Source organism: Malus domestica, chromosome 07, assembly GCF_042453785.1.
Source record: "Malus domestica chromosome 07, GDT2T_hap1".
Lineage (NCBI taxonomy): Eukaryota > Viridiplantae > Streptophyta > Magnoliopsida > Rosales > Rosaceae > Malus > Malus domestica.
In genome coordinates, this window is record NC_091667.1 from 5,238,595 (window position 1) to 5,257,609 (window position 19,015).

Sequence of the window (19,015 nt, forward strand, 5' to 3'; positions counted from 1 at the left end):
TAGGCAACACCTAGTAATGATGAACTCCACACCTCGTAATGATAGGCCTAAAAAGTGTCATGGTATTACTGTCAGAGCATGTTATTCTTCTGACACGAAAAGTCGTGTATGCTCCGGCATAATAAATGAGTTATTGGTTTTGTTATCCCATCCCTAGGAAATAAATGGAAGTGTTACATACTATGCTATGCAAGTCTTAAATCATTAAGGAAGGTAACTAACCATCAACTTCTATATCATGAGGTCAACAACATATGATTCAAAACCAGTCTCCCTAGCATTTTTCATAAATTTTTAGTTTTACATGCTAGTGGAATACGTGTAACATGAGTAAAAGTGAAAAGATTAAAATGAGAAGGTAAGTGAGAAGTTGCAAGCACTCCCCTTCGTATTTAATCAAAGCTCAATAATAATGTCATATCCTAACACAGGTCAACTGAAACAATTATTCTATGAAGAAACTCCAAGCAAGTGATGAGTGCAAAGCCCAGTGTCCTCCTAGTGCACCAAATAACGGGCTTCGTATTATTAGTCATATCCGGTGCTGATTCATGGGCAGCAACATACATCTGAGTAGGGGATTGCGACAAAGCGACCCAATTTCTCGCTTCATGTTTTTACCTTGTGCAGTATCCATGACCAGGATGATGTATCCTTCCCGGGGGAAATCTGTAGCCCCAACAGCAAGCTACGCAGCCTAGTTTAGTAAACGTAATGTACGAGTATTCAAGCAAGCACAGGCATGAGGCAGCACGCAACGAACCCACACTCTTCAACGTATCCGCGCTGTGTCTACCTGAAGATTAAAGTGAAAGCGAAGGATGAGAAAATCATGCTGCCGTATTCAAATCACACCAGTATGTGAAAACCATCGTCCTCGGGTTGGGTGGGGTTACCTTTTTTGATGCAGGAGAATCATATTCATGCCGGATAGGCAGAGCCACAGAGTGCACACAAGTAAGTCACTCCCATCACAAACTGTCCAGGCCGTCCACTTCCTCCACGCGATAGTCCTCGAATAACAGATTCAGCTTGGGACTTACCAATTTTAGTAAACTAGAGTAAAAAGAAACGAGAAAGAAAAAGAGATTTCAAGTGAATTGGAAGTTCATGAATGTTTTAGCACCCAAAAAAAGGGTGTACAAAATCAATTAAAACAAGTTTAGAGCAACATTTTTAATCAAATATATAATAGAACAAAAGTAAGAATTACCTCTCTAAATGTTTCACTGAATAAAAATTGGAGAGCATTTCCTACATCCTCAGCAGCTAATGGTGCCCTGAGGTAGGGGAAGCTCAAGATCAACCTCTGCTCTCCATGCGGCATTCCTTGACCTTGCGACACCCTCTTGCAGTCTTGCCCTTGCTCCTTCACTTGGCATCATTCCTTGATCCTGCGACACCATCTCTGCTGCATTACAAGTTTCCATCAACTTGTGCTGCTTTGCTGTGTCCCGAGTACTTCACATCTTCGCTCTGATCAAGGGCGTTCTCCTTCCCTCGTTTGCTAGGTGAAGCAACACACATTGCCTGCCAAAACTCGAGACCATAAGCCTTCTTAAACAGAACTAAAACCAACCAACAACAACATCAATATGCATTCACAAAGAAAAAAAACTAGAATCAACAGCACCACCATCTCTGCTGCCAAAATCAACCTCTTGAGTCTCAATATTCCCGGGCCATTCCTTGACTTTTACGATGCTTTCTGACAGCCTTGGCATTGACATCCTTATTGCTCACAGCAGCAGCACCATCTCTGCCGCCATTACAAATTTCCATCAACTCTTCCTGCTTTGTTTTCATAGTTTCCTGCTCATCAGACGCATCCAAGTTCATATCTTTGCTCCCACCAAGAGACTTCTCCTTCCCTCGCTTTCTTGGTGAACCCACTTGAACGTCACTAAAACCTTGCATGAATCCATACGTTTTTTGCGGCAAACCATCCTTGCGTTCGACATCCATCTCCCCTTGTTTCTTCGGCTTGAACAACTCGAAGGGATTGCTCATATTTTATTAGATTCCAATTGTAGTCGCATGTCACCTCACATATAGAAAACATACCTTTTTGTCCTGATACAACTCCAGGGATAGCTCATAACATCCTCAATGGTAGAGCAAAATGCTGTAATCCATCAGTTCCTTTGGATCGTTTCATAGGCTGTGACAATAGGAACAATGTCCGATTAACACCGTTTTCTTTAAGGAGAGTATGTGGACATTCCAACAAAAACTCATGGAGGGTATGTGCACAGTTAATGCAGTGAAAGAAGACACAGCTTTACCTTCAGATCGATGCATTCTCCCACTTCATTTCCACATCAAGTTGTGAAAATCCTGTTTCTTCTCATATCTGTTTCTATAGGATGCCAACACAAGTGCTTTTCTTTTTCATACCCCAGCTCAACATGTATGAATACTGCTAAATTCAAATATGTTGAAATTATAAACGATCGAATTGATCTTGGAAAACAAGCAAATGGTTCTTAAAATCAAACCTAACTGGTGCAGTTTCTTAAATAATTCCAACTAATAAACAGATTGAATTAGCATCAACTTATACATGAGCTATTCATTATGTTACGTCACAGTCAACAAGTGGACTTTTTCTTTATATTGATGAATATAATCAGCGTGTCCCTGACTACACCGTCTCTCTTTATCTCAATTAGAAAGGAAAAAAAAGTTGTTTATTTATGAACTTTTCAGAAACAATTCTGGAGAAACAAAAGTGAAATGGAACTCAAACTTTTTTATCTGCAGTGTTCAACATAAGAAATATCATTCCTGTGAAATGTATAGCGCAACAACCACCCACCTGCTCTAGTAACATAATGGACAGAATTCCAAGGAGGGCAAGCATGAGGGTGGTGCTCCACAGAAACCTGGCTCTCATATTGTTTTGTGGGCATCGTCACCCGTTCTCACTTCAACAGAGCTGTGTATGCGCAAAAACATATCTGCACCCACCCGAAGATGGCAGCAACATGAAGAGAAGATGAAAAGGAATGCTGATTGTATTGAAAATAAAGCAATATATGAGTAAAATCATTCGTGGGGTTACCTATCCAATTGAAGGAGAATCATATTCATGCCACACTGCAGGACAACCATTCGTGGACAGCTAATTGATGGACGTTAAAATCATTGGCCTTAGATAATCCTATCTTTACAGTTCCACAGTTTGCTATCTGCATCAGCAAAGCCGACGAACACGATAGTGACATAATTTTGCCCTGAAAGCATAGTTGAATTTCACTGTTAACATTTGACTAGTGTACAAGCCTAAATGATTAAAGACAAATTCTACAGATAAGGTGCAACATATTTACAGAGGCATTAGGAATAATGCCTTCACATTCTTCCCCACTTTTCCCATTTATCATCCCAATCAAACTCTGAAAGTGGGAACAAAATTTTGGAACCAGTTTTCCTGAATTGCTTATTCCTAAAATATTGAGCAAACAACTCCTGTAGAGAGATTCAAATTTAACTTGTGATGAAAGAAAAATATATCAAAGTCCAAGCATAAGAGGCAAAGAAAAGATTGCGTGGAGTTTTTCCTTCATGTGGTTTAGCCCACTTCCGTTCATCATCAAATTGAAAAAATGTTTGTTTCTTCTCATTGATATTGAATGCAAATGTCAACTTGAGCGCATTCCTTTTTCATACCTTGTCTCAGAAAGATGCCTTAAATTCAAAGTTGAAGATACTATAAATTAATGAGTGATCTAAGAAAACAAGCATATGTCTTAGTGGAACCTAATAAGCACTTCAAATTAATTCCAGTTGTTAAGCATTCAAGTTTGACAATCTGAATCTTTTCCTTATGCATTCTACCACACTCAAATCACATCAGTATTAGAAAGGGAAAAAAAACATCATGCAGGGTTACCTCATCGCCCATGCAGGAATATCACATTCATGATGACAGATAACCATAGCACGATTCGACGACTAGTAATTCATTTAAGCAAACACGTGTTGCTTTTGGATGATTGTCCTGAAATATAAAGAAGCATATTTTTTAAAGGGTAGTATAGTTGAATTAAACAATTAGAAACTCACAGTATAGATGACAGTAACCAATTGAAGAGACACTTTCACAGAATCTGAATCTTGGCTATGGAATGAAATCTGTTGCTACAACAGCAAGCCACCTAGTCTAGTAAACGTAATGTACAGGTATTCAAGCCAGCTCTATACATTACTAGCAAGCACAGCCATGAGGCAACACGCAACGAACCCACACACTCTTCAACACATCCGTGCTGTGTCCACCTGAAGATTAAAGTTTAATTGAAAGATGAGAAAATCATGCCGCCATGTTCAAACCACACCAGCATGTGAAAACCATCATACTCAGTTGGGGTTACCTTTTCCGATGCAGGAGAATCATGTTCATGCCGGATGGGCAGAGGCAGAGCCACTGAGTGGCATTCAAGGACTACAACTTGTCGTAATTTTGGTTTCCTCAGATAATCATGTCTTTCCATTTCCACAGAACGCACATAAATAAGTCACTCCCATCACATTCTCCTGAAAATTTCAAGAAACATTTTTTTTAAAGGACAAAGAAACAGAACAAGAAAGCGATGCAGTATGCTGGGCCTAAACAATGCAATAGAAATTTCTGCAGATACATGTGACAAATTTTACTCCTCTGCCCTGTTCCTTTTATTTTAGTAATTGAACTCTGAAACTTTGAAAAGAATTCAGCGGGATCATCCACTCTCTCTTTAAATCTTAGATAGGGGATGAAACAGGATACTACTCTGCTTTACATCATTGAAGTTATGAACCAGCACCATTTATGTATATATATATTGTGCAACAAAAAACATGGCGAAACAACTAAAAATGGTTAACCTTAAAAATGAAAGAAAAATCTCTATGTAGATTTTATGTAGAAAAGTTGAGACAATCAATATAACAAATAAAAATAAAGTACCAGACATTTGAGAGTTGAGAGTGAAATGAGAAGCAAAAGTTTTGGTGTGAGAGAGAGAGAGAGAGAGAGAATATCATGATGACTTTGTCATCTATCTTTATGCAAGGAATATGAACTAGCTTTCTCCATTCTTTTCCCTTCTTGTTCTCATACCTCATCTTCAGAGAGGGGCATGTGGTCATGTTCAGGAAAGAAACAGATGCCGGAAAACCCTGTTTTGGCAGGAAGTCGAGACTGTCACACCTTCCAATATATAGCTTTTGAAGAGAAGTGAGGTGTTGGAAGTCCATTTCTGTCCAAAGATTTCAGACTTGATAGATAAGAGATTGCAAGAGTGTGAAGAGGGGTAAGAAGCAGCTGTTCCTTGAGCAACGTCTCCAACACATCCTCGCTGCTGATCTGAAATCTTCGAAGGGAGAAGTCGTTGCAAACCCCAGTTCTCCACTGAAGGCCTCAGTTTCTCGCAATCTCTGTTATGAAATGTTTGTAGGTTGGGAGGCAAACCCCTTTCACCAAATGACACAAGATTTGGAAGATCCCAGGTGCTCAATTATAGAAGGGTGGTGCGGGTGTGCATATGTTTGGGCAATACTTCATATTAGATATGAAATTTTTGCTATCGCGTCGCTTTTACGTTGACCAATCTTTCATTTTGCTCACCAATCCATCCCCTCGGTGTCCTGGAGGAAAGACCAAAAAGATCTTGTAACTTGAAATGCAGAAACAGGACAATTACAAAATTATAATTTGCATAATATGTATCTTCTACTTACTTTGTGTTAAGAGCCTCATCACAGAGGAAATTTAAAAGCTTAAGGCATCATATCCATCCCCGCCTCCACTAAAACACTCTGCAGGCAGCTCCTTCAACCTTAGCAACCCTGGACGCAGAGATCAGGTTCTCCAAATCTTGGAACCATGAGCAGTTGGTGCTTGCTTGCTCTAGAGACCTAAGAGAAAATAAAGTTGGCGTAAACCACATGAACTATTTTCACCATCAAAGCTTACTAAAGTACTTTATGCATAACTATAATATACTAGGTAGAGTGCTTACTAAAGTACTTTATAGCTATGAAATCAAACAATAGAGTACTGTTCACTTCGTCCACTTCCTCCACACGATAGTTCTCGAAGAACAGATTCAGCTTGGGACTTTTCAATTTAAAAAAAAAATAGAGTAAAAAGAAGAAGGAAAAAGAAAAAAAAAAAAAAAAAAAGAGATGGCACCTAAGAAAAGGTGCACAAAATCAATTAAAACAAGTTTAGAGCAACATTTTAATCAAATATATAATACAACAAAAGTAAGAATTACCTCTCTAAGGGTTTCACAGAATTTCAAAATATTTCCCACATCCTCGGCAGCTAATGGTGGGAAGCTCAGGATCAACCTCTCTGGTCTCAACGCGGTGTTCCTTGACCCTGCGACACCCTCTTGCAGCCTTGCCCTTGGCATCATTCTCATTCACAACAGCACCACCATGTCTGCTGCATTACAAATTTCCATCAACTCGTCCTGCTTTCCTGGATCGAAGTAATTCACAGATTCGCTCTGACCAAGGGTGGTCTCCTTCCCTTGTTTGCTAGGTGAATCAACACAGATTGCCACCGCCAACACTCGAGACCATAAGCCCTCTTAAACAGAACTAAAACCAACCAACAACAATATCAATATGCATTGACAAAGAAATAACTATAATCAACAGCACCCCCGTCTCTGCTGCCAAATTCAACCACTTAAGTCTCAATATTCCTGGCCCACTCCTTGACTTTACGATGCTTTCTCACTGCCTTGCCATTGACATCCTTATTGCTCATAGCAGCAGCACCATCTCTGCTGCCATAACAATTGAAGGAGAACCATATTCATGCCACAGTGCAGGAGAACCATTCATGGACAACTAATTGATCGACGTTAAAAACGTTGGCCTTTGATAATCCAATCTTTACAGTTCATCAGTTTGCTATCTGCATCAGAAAAGCCGACAAACACATTAGTGACATAATTTTACCCTGAAGGCATAGTTGAATTTCACTGTTAAGATTTGACTAATATATAAACCTACATGATTAAAGAAAAATTCTACAGATAGATGTAACATATTTACAAAAGCCTTAGGAATAGTGCCTTCACATTTGTCCCTACTTTTCCCATTTTATCACCGCAATCAAACTCTGAAAGTGGGAACAAAATTTAGACATGATTTGACAAGGAAAGATAGCAATGTGAAAGTTTTAGTGGGAGCAGAGTAGTAATAACTTGAGGTGTACCAAGATGCAAAATAATAAGAAAATTTAGGAACCAGTTTTCCTGAATTTCTTATTCCTAAAATATTGAGTAAACAACTCTAGTAGAGAAATGCAAATTTTACTTGTGATGGAAAAAAAATATACATATATATCAAAGTCCTTCACAAAAATTGTTTGTTTCTTCTCATCGATAATGAATGCAGATGTCAACTCAAGCGCATTCCTTTTTCATACCTTGTCTCAGAAAGATACCTTAAATTCAAAGTTGAAGATACTATAAATTAATGAGTGATCAAAGAAAACAAGCATATGTCTCAGTGGAACCTAATTAGCACAGCTTCTTCAAATTAAATTCCAGTTTGTTACGCATTCAAGTTTGACAATCTGGATCTTTTCCTTATCTTAAGATGAATGTGCATTATACCACACTCAAATCATATCAGTATGAGAAAGGGAAAAAAAACATCATCCAGGGTTACCTCCTCGCCCATGCAGGAGAATCATATTCTTTACAGATAGCCATGGCACGATTCAACAACTGGTAATTTATGTAAGCAAACACACGTTGCCCTTGGATGATATTGTCCTGAAATTTAAAGGACCACGGTTTTGTTAGAGTAGCGTAGTTGAATTAAACATTTAAAAACTGACTGATTCATTGATTAATTAAACAGAGTATACGTATAGATGACTGTAAACGATTGAAGAGAAACTTCTACAGAATCTGAATCTTGGCTATGGAACGAAAATGGTGGTATGTACGTACCTGACTATGACTTGAGCCTCAAATGATGACTTGATCATCTATCTTGATGCAAGGAATGTGAGCTATCTTGCTCCACTCTTGTCCCGTCTTCTTCTGACACCTCTTCTCCAGGGAAGAACACTTTAGGATGCTCAGAAAAGAGAGCGATGCTGGCAAACCCTCTTTTGGCAGGAATTCGAGACTATCACAGTACCAAATTTCGAGCTCTTGAAGAGAAGTGAGGTATTGAAGTCCCTTTCCCTCCAAAGATTTCAGACTTTCCATTCCAGAGATTACGAGAGTGTGAAGAGTGGTAGGGAGCAGCTGTTCCTTGAGCACCGTCTCCAACAGATCCTCCCTCCTAGAGATACAAAATGTTCGAAGGGAGACAAGTCGTTGCAAACCCCAGTACTCCACCGAAGGCCTCAGTTTCTCACAACCACTGATTGTAAAGGATTGTAGGTTGGGAGGCAAACCCCCTTCTGCAAATGACTCAACATTTCGAAGACCGACTATCCGCAACTCTTGAAGGGTGGTGAGGGTGTGTATTCGGCCGGGCAATAACTTCAAATTCTCGCATTCCTGGACTGTAAATCCAGCCAGTTTGGGAGTGCGCAATCCCCCGTGGGGAAAAGAGACCAGATTTGGACACGTAGAGATAAGGAGACGGTCGAGATGAGTGAGATTTTCATCATCAGCTCCTTCTCCAATGGCAAGGGATTCTAGATTTTTACTGCCCCAGATCAGAAGAAATGAAAGTTTGGGGAAAACGCCCAGCGGGAAGGACCTCAGTGAATCACAGCTGTCCATCAATTCCAAATATCGAAGGGATGTCAATTTGGCCATCATCTCATGAGATAGGAATTCTAATCTCCTGCATTCTTTTATTTCAAGAGATGTCAACGAAGTGGGTAGACCATTTCTCGGGAACGACAAGAGTGACTCGCAGTTAACGAGACTCAATCTTTGAAGACAGCTGCTGAAGTGCGGCTGCAAGCAATCTGTGCGACTAAAAAATTGAACCCCAAGCCTCCGAAGCGAGCACAGCGACTCCGTCTCCAGTAGCGAAGAGAGACCAGGGCATCTAACTATGTTCAGTTTTTCAAGAGATTGTCGCAAGGACTCCGTGTTGACGATGAGAGACCAAGGTATCCATCTTGTTCTGGTAGCCCTTTCATGTAGAACCCCGCAGTCGGACACCCAAAGCTCTTTCAATGAAGGAAGATGGTCGGGCAAGTTTCCCTTCAGCTTTGGACAATTCCCTAAAATGAGCACCTCAAGACGAGGAAAGTCTGGAGATTGACCTCTACCTGGACTCGACAGCCATTCCTCCCACTCCGGCATCTCTTTGAACCATAGGCACTTGAGAGATTGAAATGGTTGACTTAGAGAAGCTCCATTACCCCCGTAGAACTCAACACCAATACTCATGACAAATTTCATCCTTTCTATATAGAGCTCTTCGAGAGTGGGAAGCTGCCCAACCGGTGGCAATGACAAGCAAGTACTACAATCACTGAGATGCATGACTTTTATGTTGGAGAAGGAAGAGTCTCCCAACCAATCCGGAAAACTGGTTCCACCATAAAATTTGATGGTCAGCTTCACCACATTTACGGAAGGTTGTAGACTTTCAAGTACATGTCTCTCTTTTATGGAATCATTTGCATCCTCACAACCCCATGCCAACTCTACTTCGTTGACATCGTTCTTATCCTTCAAATTGGCCCCCAAGGCATCCATAGGATTGACAACATTTTGCAGATTCAAGATAGATAGTTTTCCTCGAAGGTTCGACAATTGCCCCAGTTCACCAATGCCACCCGACCTAGTAGATTCCCCCAACACAAAAGCAGTCAATGTTCTCAAACTTTTTAGTCTACCCATTTGCACCGGCATATCTTTTATACAAGTTCCACTAATATCAAGATGACGCAAATTAATCAATTTCCTCATGTCTGCAGGCAATTCAACAAGAGAGGAACAACCGACTAACAATAGAGTTTGCAAATTGTAGAGAGTGCACATCGTATCTGGTAACTTTTTAACTGCAGTGTAAGAGAGATCAATGTAGTGCAAGTTTAAATGTTTACCAATGTAATCAGGTAATAGAGTGATATTTTTATATCTTGACAGCGACAACACTCGTAAACATTTTAGTGCTGGTAATAAATCATCTAGAACCTTTATGCTTACATATAGGCTCCCCCATTGATGGTATGGTCTTAAAGACATGGGAAATAAGGTGCGCAAACACTTAATTTCATCCAATGGCTTAAATCTTGCAGCAGTATCAAATCTTCCTCTCATATATGACAAATGCCGAACTCTTTTAGGAACTTCATGCGACTCTCCCTCATCCAACCAAAAACAAAATTCTCCAGACACAGATCTAGCCAAATCATTAATGAGATCATGCATTGTGAAACTTGATGATTTCCAAATGAATGATCTTTGAAGTAGTGATCGTGACAATAGTTCATCAATGTATCTCTCACCGAGCTCTTCCAATCCTTTACCGTTCTCATCTTGTGGAATTAAACCCACTGCCATCCAAAGTAGAATTATATTTTTCTTTTCAAATTCGTAGTCCTTTGGGAAAATTGAGAGATAAGCAAAGCATTGTTTTAAATAAGTAGGGAGATAATGATAACTCAATCTTAAAGATGGAAGAACACTTTTATCAGTATGCAATATCTCCCAAAGATTGCTATTCAATATGGGACTCCACTCTCTGTAACCTACATTACAACCTAAGAGACCCCCAAGTGCTTTTGCAGCTAAAGGAAGACCGTTGCACTTGCGTGCAATTTTCTTACCAATTTTTTCCAAGTGTGGATGCGCACTAGGCTTTTCATTTCTAAATGCATGTTTTGCGAGTAACAACCAACAATCTTCATGTGACAATTGTTCCAAAGAGTGAATAGGACCGGTATGCACAATGGATGCGACACTTTTGTTCCTTGTTGTCACTATGACCTTACTTCCCCTCGCCCCATAAGTAAAAGGAGCCCGTACAAGATCCCAATCACTATAGTTATCATTCCAAAGGTCATCCAACACAAATAGGAACTTTTTCTCCCTCACTTGTTCCCTAAGTTCAACTTGAAGCAAGCTATCTTGAAGACTGCAAGGTTTTGAGATAATTGATTCAATAAGGGTTTTAGTTACCCTCATAGCATCAAAATCATCGGAAACACAGGCCCAAGCTGTAACATCAAAATGCTCTTTTATATTTTTATCATTGTAAAGGAGCTGAGCAAGGGTTGTCTTACCAACCCCACCCATTCCCACTATGGGGATTACTGATATGTGGCTGCTACTTGCATCATCCAATAGCAACATTCTCTTCAACTTCTTTTTATCTCCATCCCTACCACAAGCACTAAAGTCATGCTCAACAAAGGATGTTGTGGGAGTTTTTTGAGAAACCTTCTCCTTAACGCCTCCTATAAGACCAAGGAGATCCTTTTGTTTCGCAAGATGTTCCAACCTTTGGAATAACTCTTGTATCCTACCATTCATGCCTTGACAAAAAGGATTAAAAGAAGTAGAGAGGAAGTTCCACACCTGGGACGTCTTTTTGGTTTGATATTCATCAGCTTCCACCTTGCTTCGCAAAACTTCAGTATCGATCTCAGCCAGCAGGTCCTCGGCATCGAAGACGGCATGTTTGAGCTCGTCGAGCCACTTTCTCACACTAGGTTTCTCAATTTGCTTCTCCTCTGCATCATCGAGCACTGCATCGAGGGTCAGAAAAGTCAGCTTCAGTTTCTCCAAGAGTGAATGGTCAAGCTTTTTTCCCCGTAAGAAGTCCATGAACTCCCCAGAAGCAATCTTGTCGCACAGCGTCTGAATGGAAGCAGAGAGAAAAGCCTCTCCAATCAAAGCTCCTGCCATTTCTCTCTCTCTTTCTCTGTGTTTTTTTTTTTTTTTTATCTTCAAAGAAGTGTTGAGGTGAGGAAGAAGAAGAGTCTTATTAGCTTAATTTCGTTTCGGAAAGAGACCCCACACGTTAATCAAAGAGTCTTATTACCTATAATTTAAGTGACAATTTCATAGTAGTCGGTTTGGTTGGTGTGAGAGTGCGGGTTGGGTGGCTATTTTTTAGTTATTAACCATAACACCACTTTTGTTTGTTGATAATTTGATATTAAGCCGCGTTGGAATTTTGCTTTTGGGCGGATACAACACAGGATCTTTAAATTGATCACCTAATTAATTAACATTAAAATTGTAATCTTTTGTTGATTATGTTATCATGTCATCATGCATGTGAAAAGAAGTCACACTGACCTGGTTAATTAATATATTGGAGTTATATTACAAGTTGTTAAACTCAAAAATAGATGGGATCTCTTTTTTTTCATCCCTTGCCAGGTCTTATAATTGGCTTGTAAAATAGGAGAGCTTCAACTCGAGTCCAAGCAGGCAACAATACAAAGCCTTTCATCAAAATTTTGTCATCCAAGTGCACCTAGCAATCCCTTCTTCTAGTTGTCCACCCATTTTTCGATTGGTTACCAATTTCTTCTTTTGCAGTATGTCGAGATTAAAATGAATAAAAGTGAATTAAATTAGTATCATGCATCGTACAAAGACATACTCAGAACGATAATTACAATAAAGGATGTTATCAATACTTTGCTTCAACATCAAACAACAAATCTATCGTTGGAAACAAATAACAAGATAATGCATTTACGGATCATATTTTTTTAGAGTTTATTGCCTTCATCGTGAGATGATGACTCCGATTTCTATTAATTTTGAGCAATATAGATATTCTGAATATCTGATGAATGAAAAAAATGGAATGCCAAAAATAGCAATGTACCGAGACTTATAAAACACCAAAGTTTTAAATATGAATATTAAAAAGATACTTATGATAAAAAGAATTTTTGGCATTTTAGCTAAAATGATCCCTAAGATTGATATAACTCATCACTTTTGGTCTCCGAGATTTGAAATTAATAGAGGTGATCCTTGAGTTTGACTACCATCAATCATTTTGTTCATTCTGTAAAAAAAAAAATGTTACATAAGGACCAAAATGACAAAAAAAAAACCCTTAATTTAATAAAATATGGCCCAAAATGATTTTGGCAAAATTAAGATCATTTTTATCATTTTATCCTTATTTAACAGAGATTTTTCGCAGAATAGTCAAAATGGTTGATGGTGAATAAACTCAGCTCAGGACCAATTCTATTAATTTTAAATCTCAAAACTAAATTGAAAAGTTATAACAATCTCAACTTCAACTTCTCCATGAGTGAATGGTAAGTTATTTCTGCCGGAACAAGTCCATAAACTCGTCAGAAGCAATCTTGTCGCACAGCCTCTGGATGGAAGAGGAGAGAAAAACCTCTCCAATCAAAGCTCTTGCCATTTCTCTTCCCCTCTCTCTGGTTTTTTTTTTTTTTTTTGTACTTCAAAGAAGTGTTGAGGTGAGGAGGTGAGGGGGTGAGGAGGTGAGGAGGTGAGGAAGAACAAGAGATGACTTGATACACTTTTGGTCAATAATTGAGTGGACCCCACACGTTAATCATAGAGTCTACTTTTTATTTTTTTAACATATCATAGAGTCTTAACAATTTCCTAATAGTTGGTGTGAGAGTGACAGAGTGGGTTAGTTGGTGTGAGAGTGACAGAGTGGGTTGTGGGAATTGGATAAGGATTATTTGCCCTCCACTTCCGGTGTTCTTCCGTGCCCTCTTGTTTGTGTGGTCACGGTTAAGCCATGTCAACATTTTATATTACTATTTATTTTTGTCTTATTATCTCTATAAAAAATCAATATAAAATGTTGACGTGGCTTAACCGTGACCACACAAAACAGGAGGGCACGGAAGGTCACCGGAAGTGGGAGGGCAGACAATCCTTGTCCGAGTGAATTTCAGTGGGACAAGGATTGTCTGCCCTTCCACTTGCGGTGTCCTCTTGGTTTGTGTAGTCACGGTTAAGCCACATTAATATTTTATATTGTTTTTTTATAGAGATAATAAGACAAAAATAAATAGTAATATAAAATGTTGACGTGACTTAACCGTGACCATATAAACAGGAGGGCACAGAAGGGTACCGCAAGTGGAAGGGCAGACAATCCTTGTCCATTTCAGTGGACCTCACACGTTAATCATGCATGTAAGTAGCATCACATTGACTTAGTTAATTAATAGATTGCAATTGGACTATAAAAATAGGAACAATTTTTCTTTATATCCGGAACACGAGTGGTATAGTGCATGTAATTATATAAGTGAATGAAAATTTTATTTTTTAAGTTGTTAATCTTTTAATATAAGTATCCCACAACTTGTATAGTGATACATGATGTACCACTCCGTGTTCTGATCGCACTGAAAAATTCTCTCCAAAATAGAAGGGCTCTCTATTTTTACTCCATTTGCCAGGATATATTTTTCATTGTGATCAACACACGAGTGGTATACCACGTGTTTTATATAAACGATGAGAAATTTTACTTTTTAAGTTATTAACTTTTTAACACACATATCTCACCACTTATATAGTGACAAGTGGTGTATTAACCCGTGTTCTGTCACTAAAAAATCTCTCCCTTGCCAGGTCTATGGGGAGATCAAAGCTTCTACGCCCAAAATGGGCGTGGTCTCTCTGTACCTCAAATTATTGTTTGACACACATTAAGTCTATAAAAACAAAGTTAAAAAAAAAAATAAGTTTACAAACAAATATCAGTCAATAATTGGAGCCAAAGAGAGACTACACTCATCTTAGATACAGAAAATTTGATCACGTTCTAGAGATGTCAATGGGTTGTAAAAGGAGTATGATATTCACACACTTTTTTTTACTTCTCACATACCTTTTATTAATTTATGTCATTTGATTTCCTTCAATTCATCCAATCTGACAACCTAAAATTAAGAAAACATGTGATAAGTAAAAAGAAGTGTATAAACAGTATATTCCGCCGTAATAGGGGAACTTCAACTCGATTCTAAGCAGGCAACAAAACATTGTCTTTCATCAAAATTTTGTCCTCGAAGTGCGCACCCTAGCAATCCCTTCTGGTTGTCCACCCATGACCCATCCTTTTCAATTGGGACAAGGATTGTCTGCCCTCCCACTTCAGGTGCCCTCCCGTGCTCTCCTGTTTGTGTGGTCACGGTTAAGTTATGTCAACATTTTATATTACTATTCATTTTTGTCTTATTATCTCTATAAAAAATAATATAAAATATTGACGTGGCTTAACCGTGACCACACAAAACAGGAGAGCACGAGAGGGCACCGGAAGTGGGAGGGCAGACAACCCTTGTCCTTTCAATTGGTTACTAATTTCCTCTTTTGCAGCCCGTTGAGATTAAAATGAATAAAAATGAATTAAATTAGTATCACTTGTCATATATATGTGTTCACGCTCAGAATGATAATTACAACGAGCAAAATAATATGCGTCAACCTCAAACAACAAACATATCATTAAGAATAAACAGCAAGATCTTGCATCTATGAATCATAATTTTTAGAGTTTACTACCTTCTTCGTGAGATGACTCCAAGTTCTATTAATTTTGAGCAACATAGATATTATGATGGATGAAAAAAATGAAGGCTTTAATGTTCCGTGACTTATGAAACACCCAACTTTAAACATGAAAATCTGAAAGATATTTCTCTAAAAACAATTTAATTTAAAGAAAACTTAGAAGGCCTCACTATAAACATAAACGATCTGGGAGGGAAGAAACATTCGGGAAGAGGGAGAGCGAGTTTAGAGATGTGGTTTTGTGGCGCTTGGTACTTGGAGTGAGACGGAACAGGTTCATCTCACATTTGGTGCGACAAAAAAAACGTAAGACTCACCTATCCTTAGAATGAATTTTAGTTTAATTTTTGTACCACACTCCCTCATGAAAAGTACTTATTCCACTCCATGGAACGAACTTATTTCACCCCTTGAAACACAAAAATACCCCTGCTGTTTTTCAATAATTCTACTACCAAATCATAAAAACAAACCCTAATCTTGTGTCTTTCTTCTTTCCTAGTAGCCTCTCTCTCTCTCCTCGTCTTCTCGGCGGAGAGGCTCCATTCTCTGCTTCGTTCATTACCTCTCTCTTCTCTCGTCGCAGCATCTCAATATCTTCCCGCTTTGATTTAATTGTCAGTTTTTCTGAGTTGGTTGTGATTTTCCTCATTCAATTAACCATGGTTTTTTTATGTGTAGAAGTGGAAAACCCTAGAAATTTATGGGTTTTCACTGAAATTGATTTTCCGTACCACAAGGTTTGTACTGTTTGGGGTTAAGGGTGTAATTTAGAGGTATTCATCCATTTCTGTGTTTATGTTTATGCAACTATTGGCTGGGAAAATGAATCGTTTCTTAATTTTTCCTTCTCATAAGCTTAAGGGAATATGGCTGCTGTGATGAATGTGAAATAATTACCCAGAAATACATTATTACCCAGAAGAACCTAATGAACTTCTTCATTACCAACAAATATTAATATTCATTAAGTGTCATTGTCACAAATATATCATAAAATAAGCAAGGATATGTTGGCCTTTTAATTTTTTTGTTCTTTTCCGCCTGAGCGTAACAAACGCGAAACATAACAATTGACTCATTTCAGCATGTATGTACCAGACGTATATTCGAACCTCTGCTGCATCCTATTTTGTCCCGTCTACACATCAAATGCTACCTTAATTCTTTTTAAATTTGAATTTTTATTTTTTTAATCTTATTTTATTTTCTATGATTTTAAATGCCCATAAACTAACTGAACAGTGGAGCAAAAGTGGAGAGATTTCACCTGAAAATTGTAGTAATGACCTCTCAACTTTAACTCAATTGAAACCAAGGTATTAAATATCGGTAATATAGGAAATATCGGTAGTCCGAAAACACGGAAATATCGACGGAAATATCGATAAAATATCGATATCGATAAAAATTACATGTAAACCACGGAAATTGTAAGAAAAACTTGGAAATTTTTATTGAAACTTTGCAGGATGTTTATTTAGTCAATTATCTATTAGTTTATCACAAAAAATTGGAAGGAAATGCATTGCATGATGGATTTAACATTATCAAGTTGATTATATAGCGAGCTGACAAACATTGTGAGTGTAGAAAATATGTAGTAATTAATCATTTATATATGTAGTAATTAATGAAAGAAGTTTAAACACACCATAATCATTTATATATAATGAATTAGTACAATATTTTACACTTTATATATTGCATGGTAAGATACATGAGTGACTTATTCTTATAACGGGTACATATCAATTTTTTTTTATAAAAATTAATGGGTACAAACTTATTCTTATTTTATTTTTTATATATTTGAAATGTTTGAATTGAAAATTAATTAGGAGTTTAATAAGGATGTGAGTATTAAAACTCTAAATAAATTACTAATTTTTGTTATGAAAGTTATGTAACTTACATGTAATTCATTAATGCTAGAGACTTTGATCAAAATATAAAAACTGATAAGATCTTAGTAAATGAACATTAGAAACTAGGGATCGGATACTAATTTTTCTTTATTTTTTTTAAAATAATAATAATTTGGTTAATCACATTTTACATCATCTAGTTTCGAGAAAAAAGAAAACTGTTTGGTCAATTTTGAAAGCCATATCAAAATTTTGAGTGATATTTTTATCCAACGTGTTAATACAAAATCATATAGGCATAGTACATGATTATGTTTTGGTAATCGAAGACGCCAAAATGAGATGAACGGTTCTACTTAGGTAATTATAGGTTTTTAATTACATTGATGATGTAGTAAATATAAGACTGACGTAGAAACGTCACTTCCACCATTTAGACTAAATTGTATGATTGGTTTTCCTTTCATGTTACTAATTTGAATAGAAGCCAAAGCTCTACGATGACGAGTTTTTGTTCATATGTGCTAGTTTGGTTTCCCTCGTTAGCCCACAAATAAATCGAATGATAAAATGTAAAAAGAATATCCAACCAATCTAAAATTTAAAAATACATTAAGTCATATAACTTAAGATATTTTGAATGGTTATATTTAACTTTTTAAAATTAAAAGTAAAAATCATGGTTGGGTGGGTGGTTGAAATTGAAACTTTGAAAAGGTGCAGCATGCTTCCCCATTTCAGCACCACGTGTGTGGTGTGACCTCCCCTCCATCCCGATTCCCCATCCTTCACATCTATCTTATCTCTCAGTCCTCTCTTTCTCTCCACTTTCCAGGCTCTCCCTCTCTCTGCTTCTCTCCCTCAGTTTCTTCTTCTCTGCAACACACGCACAGACCACACACGCACACACCACACACGCAGTCTCTCATTCTCTCCCTCAGTCTCTCCGTCGTCCGTCCATCCTTCTCCCTCAGCCTCGATCTCGATCCTTCTCTCCCTCAGTCTCTCCGTCCGTCTATCCTTCTCCCTCAGCCTCGATCTCGATCCTTCTCCCTCAGTCTCTCCGTCCATCCTTCTCCCTCAGTCTCTCCATCCTTCTTCTTCTCCCTCAGTCTCTCGATCCTTCTCCGGTTCTCCCCCCCCATCAAATCCGAGCGGGTTTTGGGATCCGAAGAAAGGGATTGCTCATTTTCAGGGTCTGAGCGTGGATTGCTCATTTTCGGCTGCCATTGCGACGACGACGGAGGATCCTCGGTGATATTATGGCTAATATCGCGATAATATCGCTAATATCGCGATATTATCGATATTAGCGATATTATCGCGATATTATTACGATACTTAACTGTAAACGTTGAAAATATCGTTATATGAAAATAACGATATTATCGGCGATATTTCGTCGATAATATCGATATTTAAATCCTTGATTGAAACAATGATTATTCAACTAAAAATTCCTAACCATTGGTCACTTTACTTAACAAAACGTGCAACTATGGACATTTTCAACAACTCCGTCAGGACTTTCGTCAAAATGAGACTAAATCAAGGGGCAAATATGAAAAATCAAATGAGAAAAATTACAGCAATGATCCCTCAATTTTAACCCAATTGTAGCAAAGGTTCTTCCAACATGACTTATTTTGACGGAGTTTATAAAAA

The 19,015-nt window shown here is 38.0% G+C and overlaps 1 protein-coding gene across 8 annotated transcripts; it reads right to left on the bottom strand.

Moving 5' to 3' along the window:
• Positions 1–255: 255 nt before the first annotated feature.
• Positions 256–11,910, bottom strand: LOC103413733 (putative disease resistance RPP13-like protein 1). 8 transcript variants are annotated; one of them, XM_070824508.1, is made up of 16 exons: positions 7,965–11,896; positions 7,678–7,784; positions 6,264–6,916; positions 6,006–6,103; positions 5,725–5,901; positions 5,105–5,631; positions 4,377–4,539; positions 4,207–4,281; positions 3,896–4,003; positions 3,065–3,236; positions 2,819–2,960; positions 2,286–2,419; positions 2,065–2,161; positions 1,214–1,530; positions 897–1,056; positions 256–796 (listed from the first exon to the last, which is right to left on the bottom strand). In XM_070824508.1, the coding sequence occupies exon 1, from the start codon at positions 11,841–11,843 to the stop codon at positions 7,983–7,985; it is 3,861 nt and encodes a 1,286-aa protein (XP_070680609.1). In that variant the 5' UTR covers positions 11,844–11,896; the 3' UTR covers positions 256–796; positions 897–1,056; positions 1,214–1,530; positions 2,065–2,161; positions 2,286–2,419; positions 2,819–2,960; positions 3,065–3,236; positions 3,896–4,003; positions 4,207–4,281; positions 4,377–4,539; positions 5,105–5,631; positions 5,725–5,901; positions 6,006–6,103; positions 6,264–6,916; positions 7,678–7,784; positions 7,965–7,982. The 8 variants fall into 8 exon arrangements, with proteins under 8 accessions (XP_070680609.1, XP_070680605.1, XP_070680608.1 ...); XM_070824504.1 differs by having other exon boundaries at positions 1,637–2,161; XM_070824507.1 differs by lacking the exon at positions 6,006–6,103 and having other exon boundaries at positions 1,637–2,161; positions 3,065–3,191; positions 7,965–11,910.
• Positions 11,911–19,015: the final 7,105 nt, after the last annotated feature.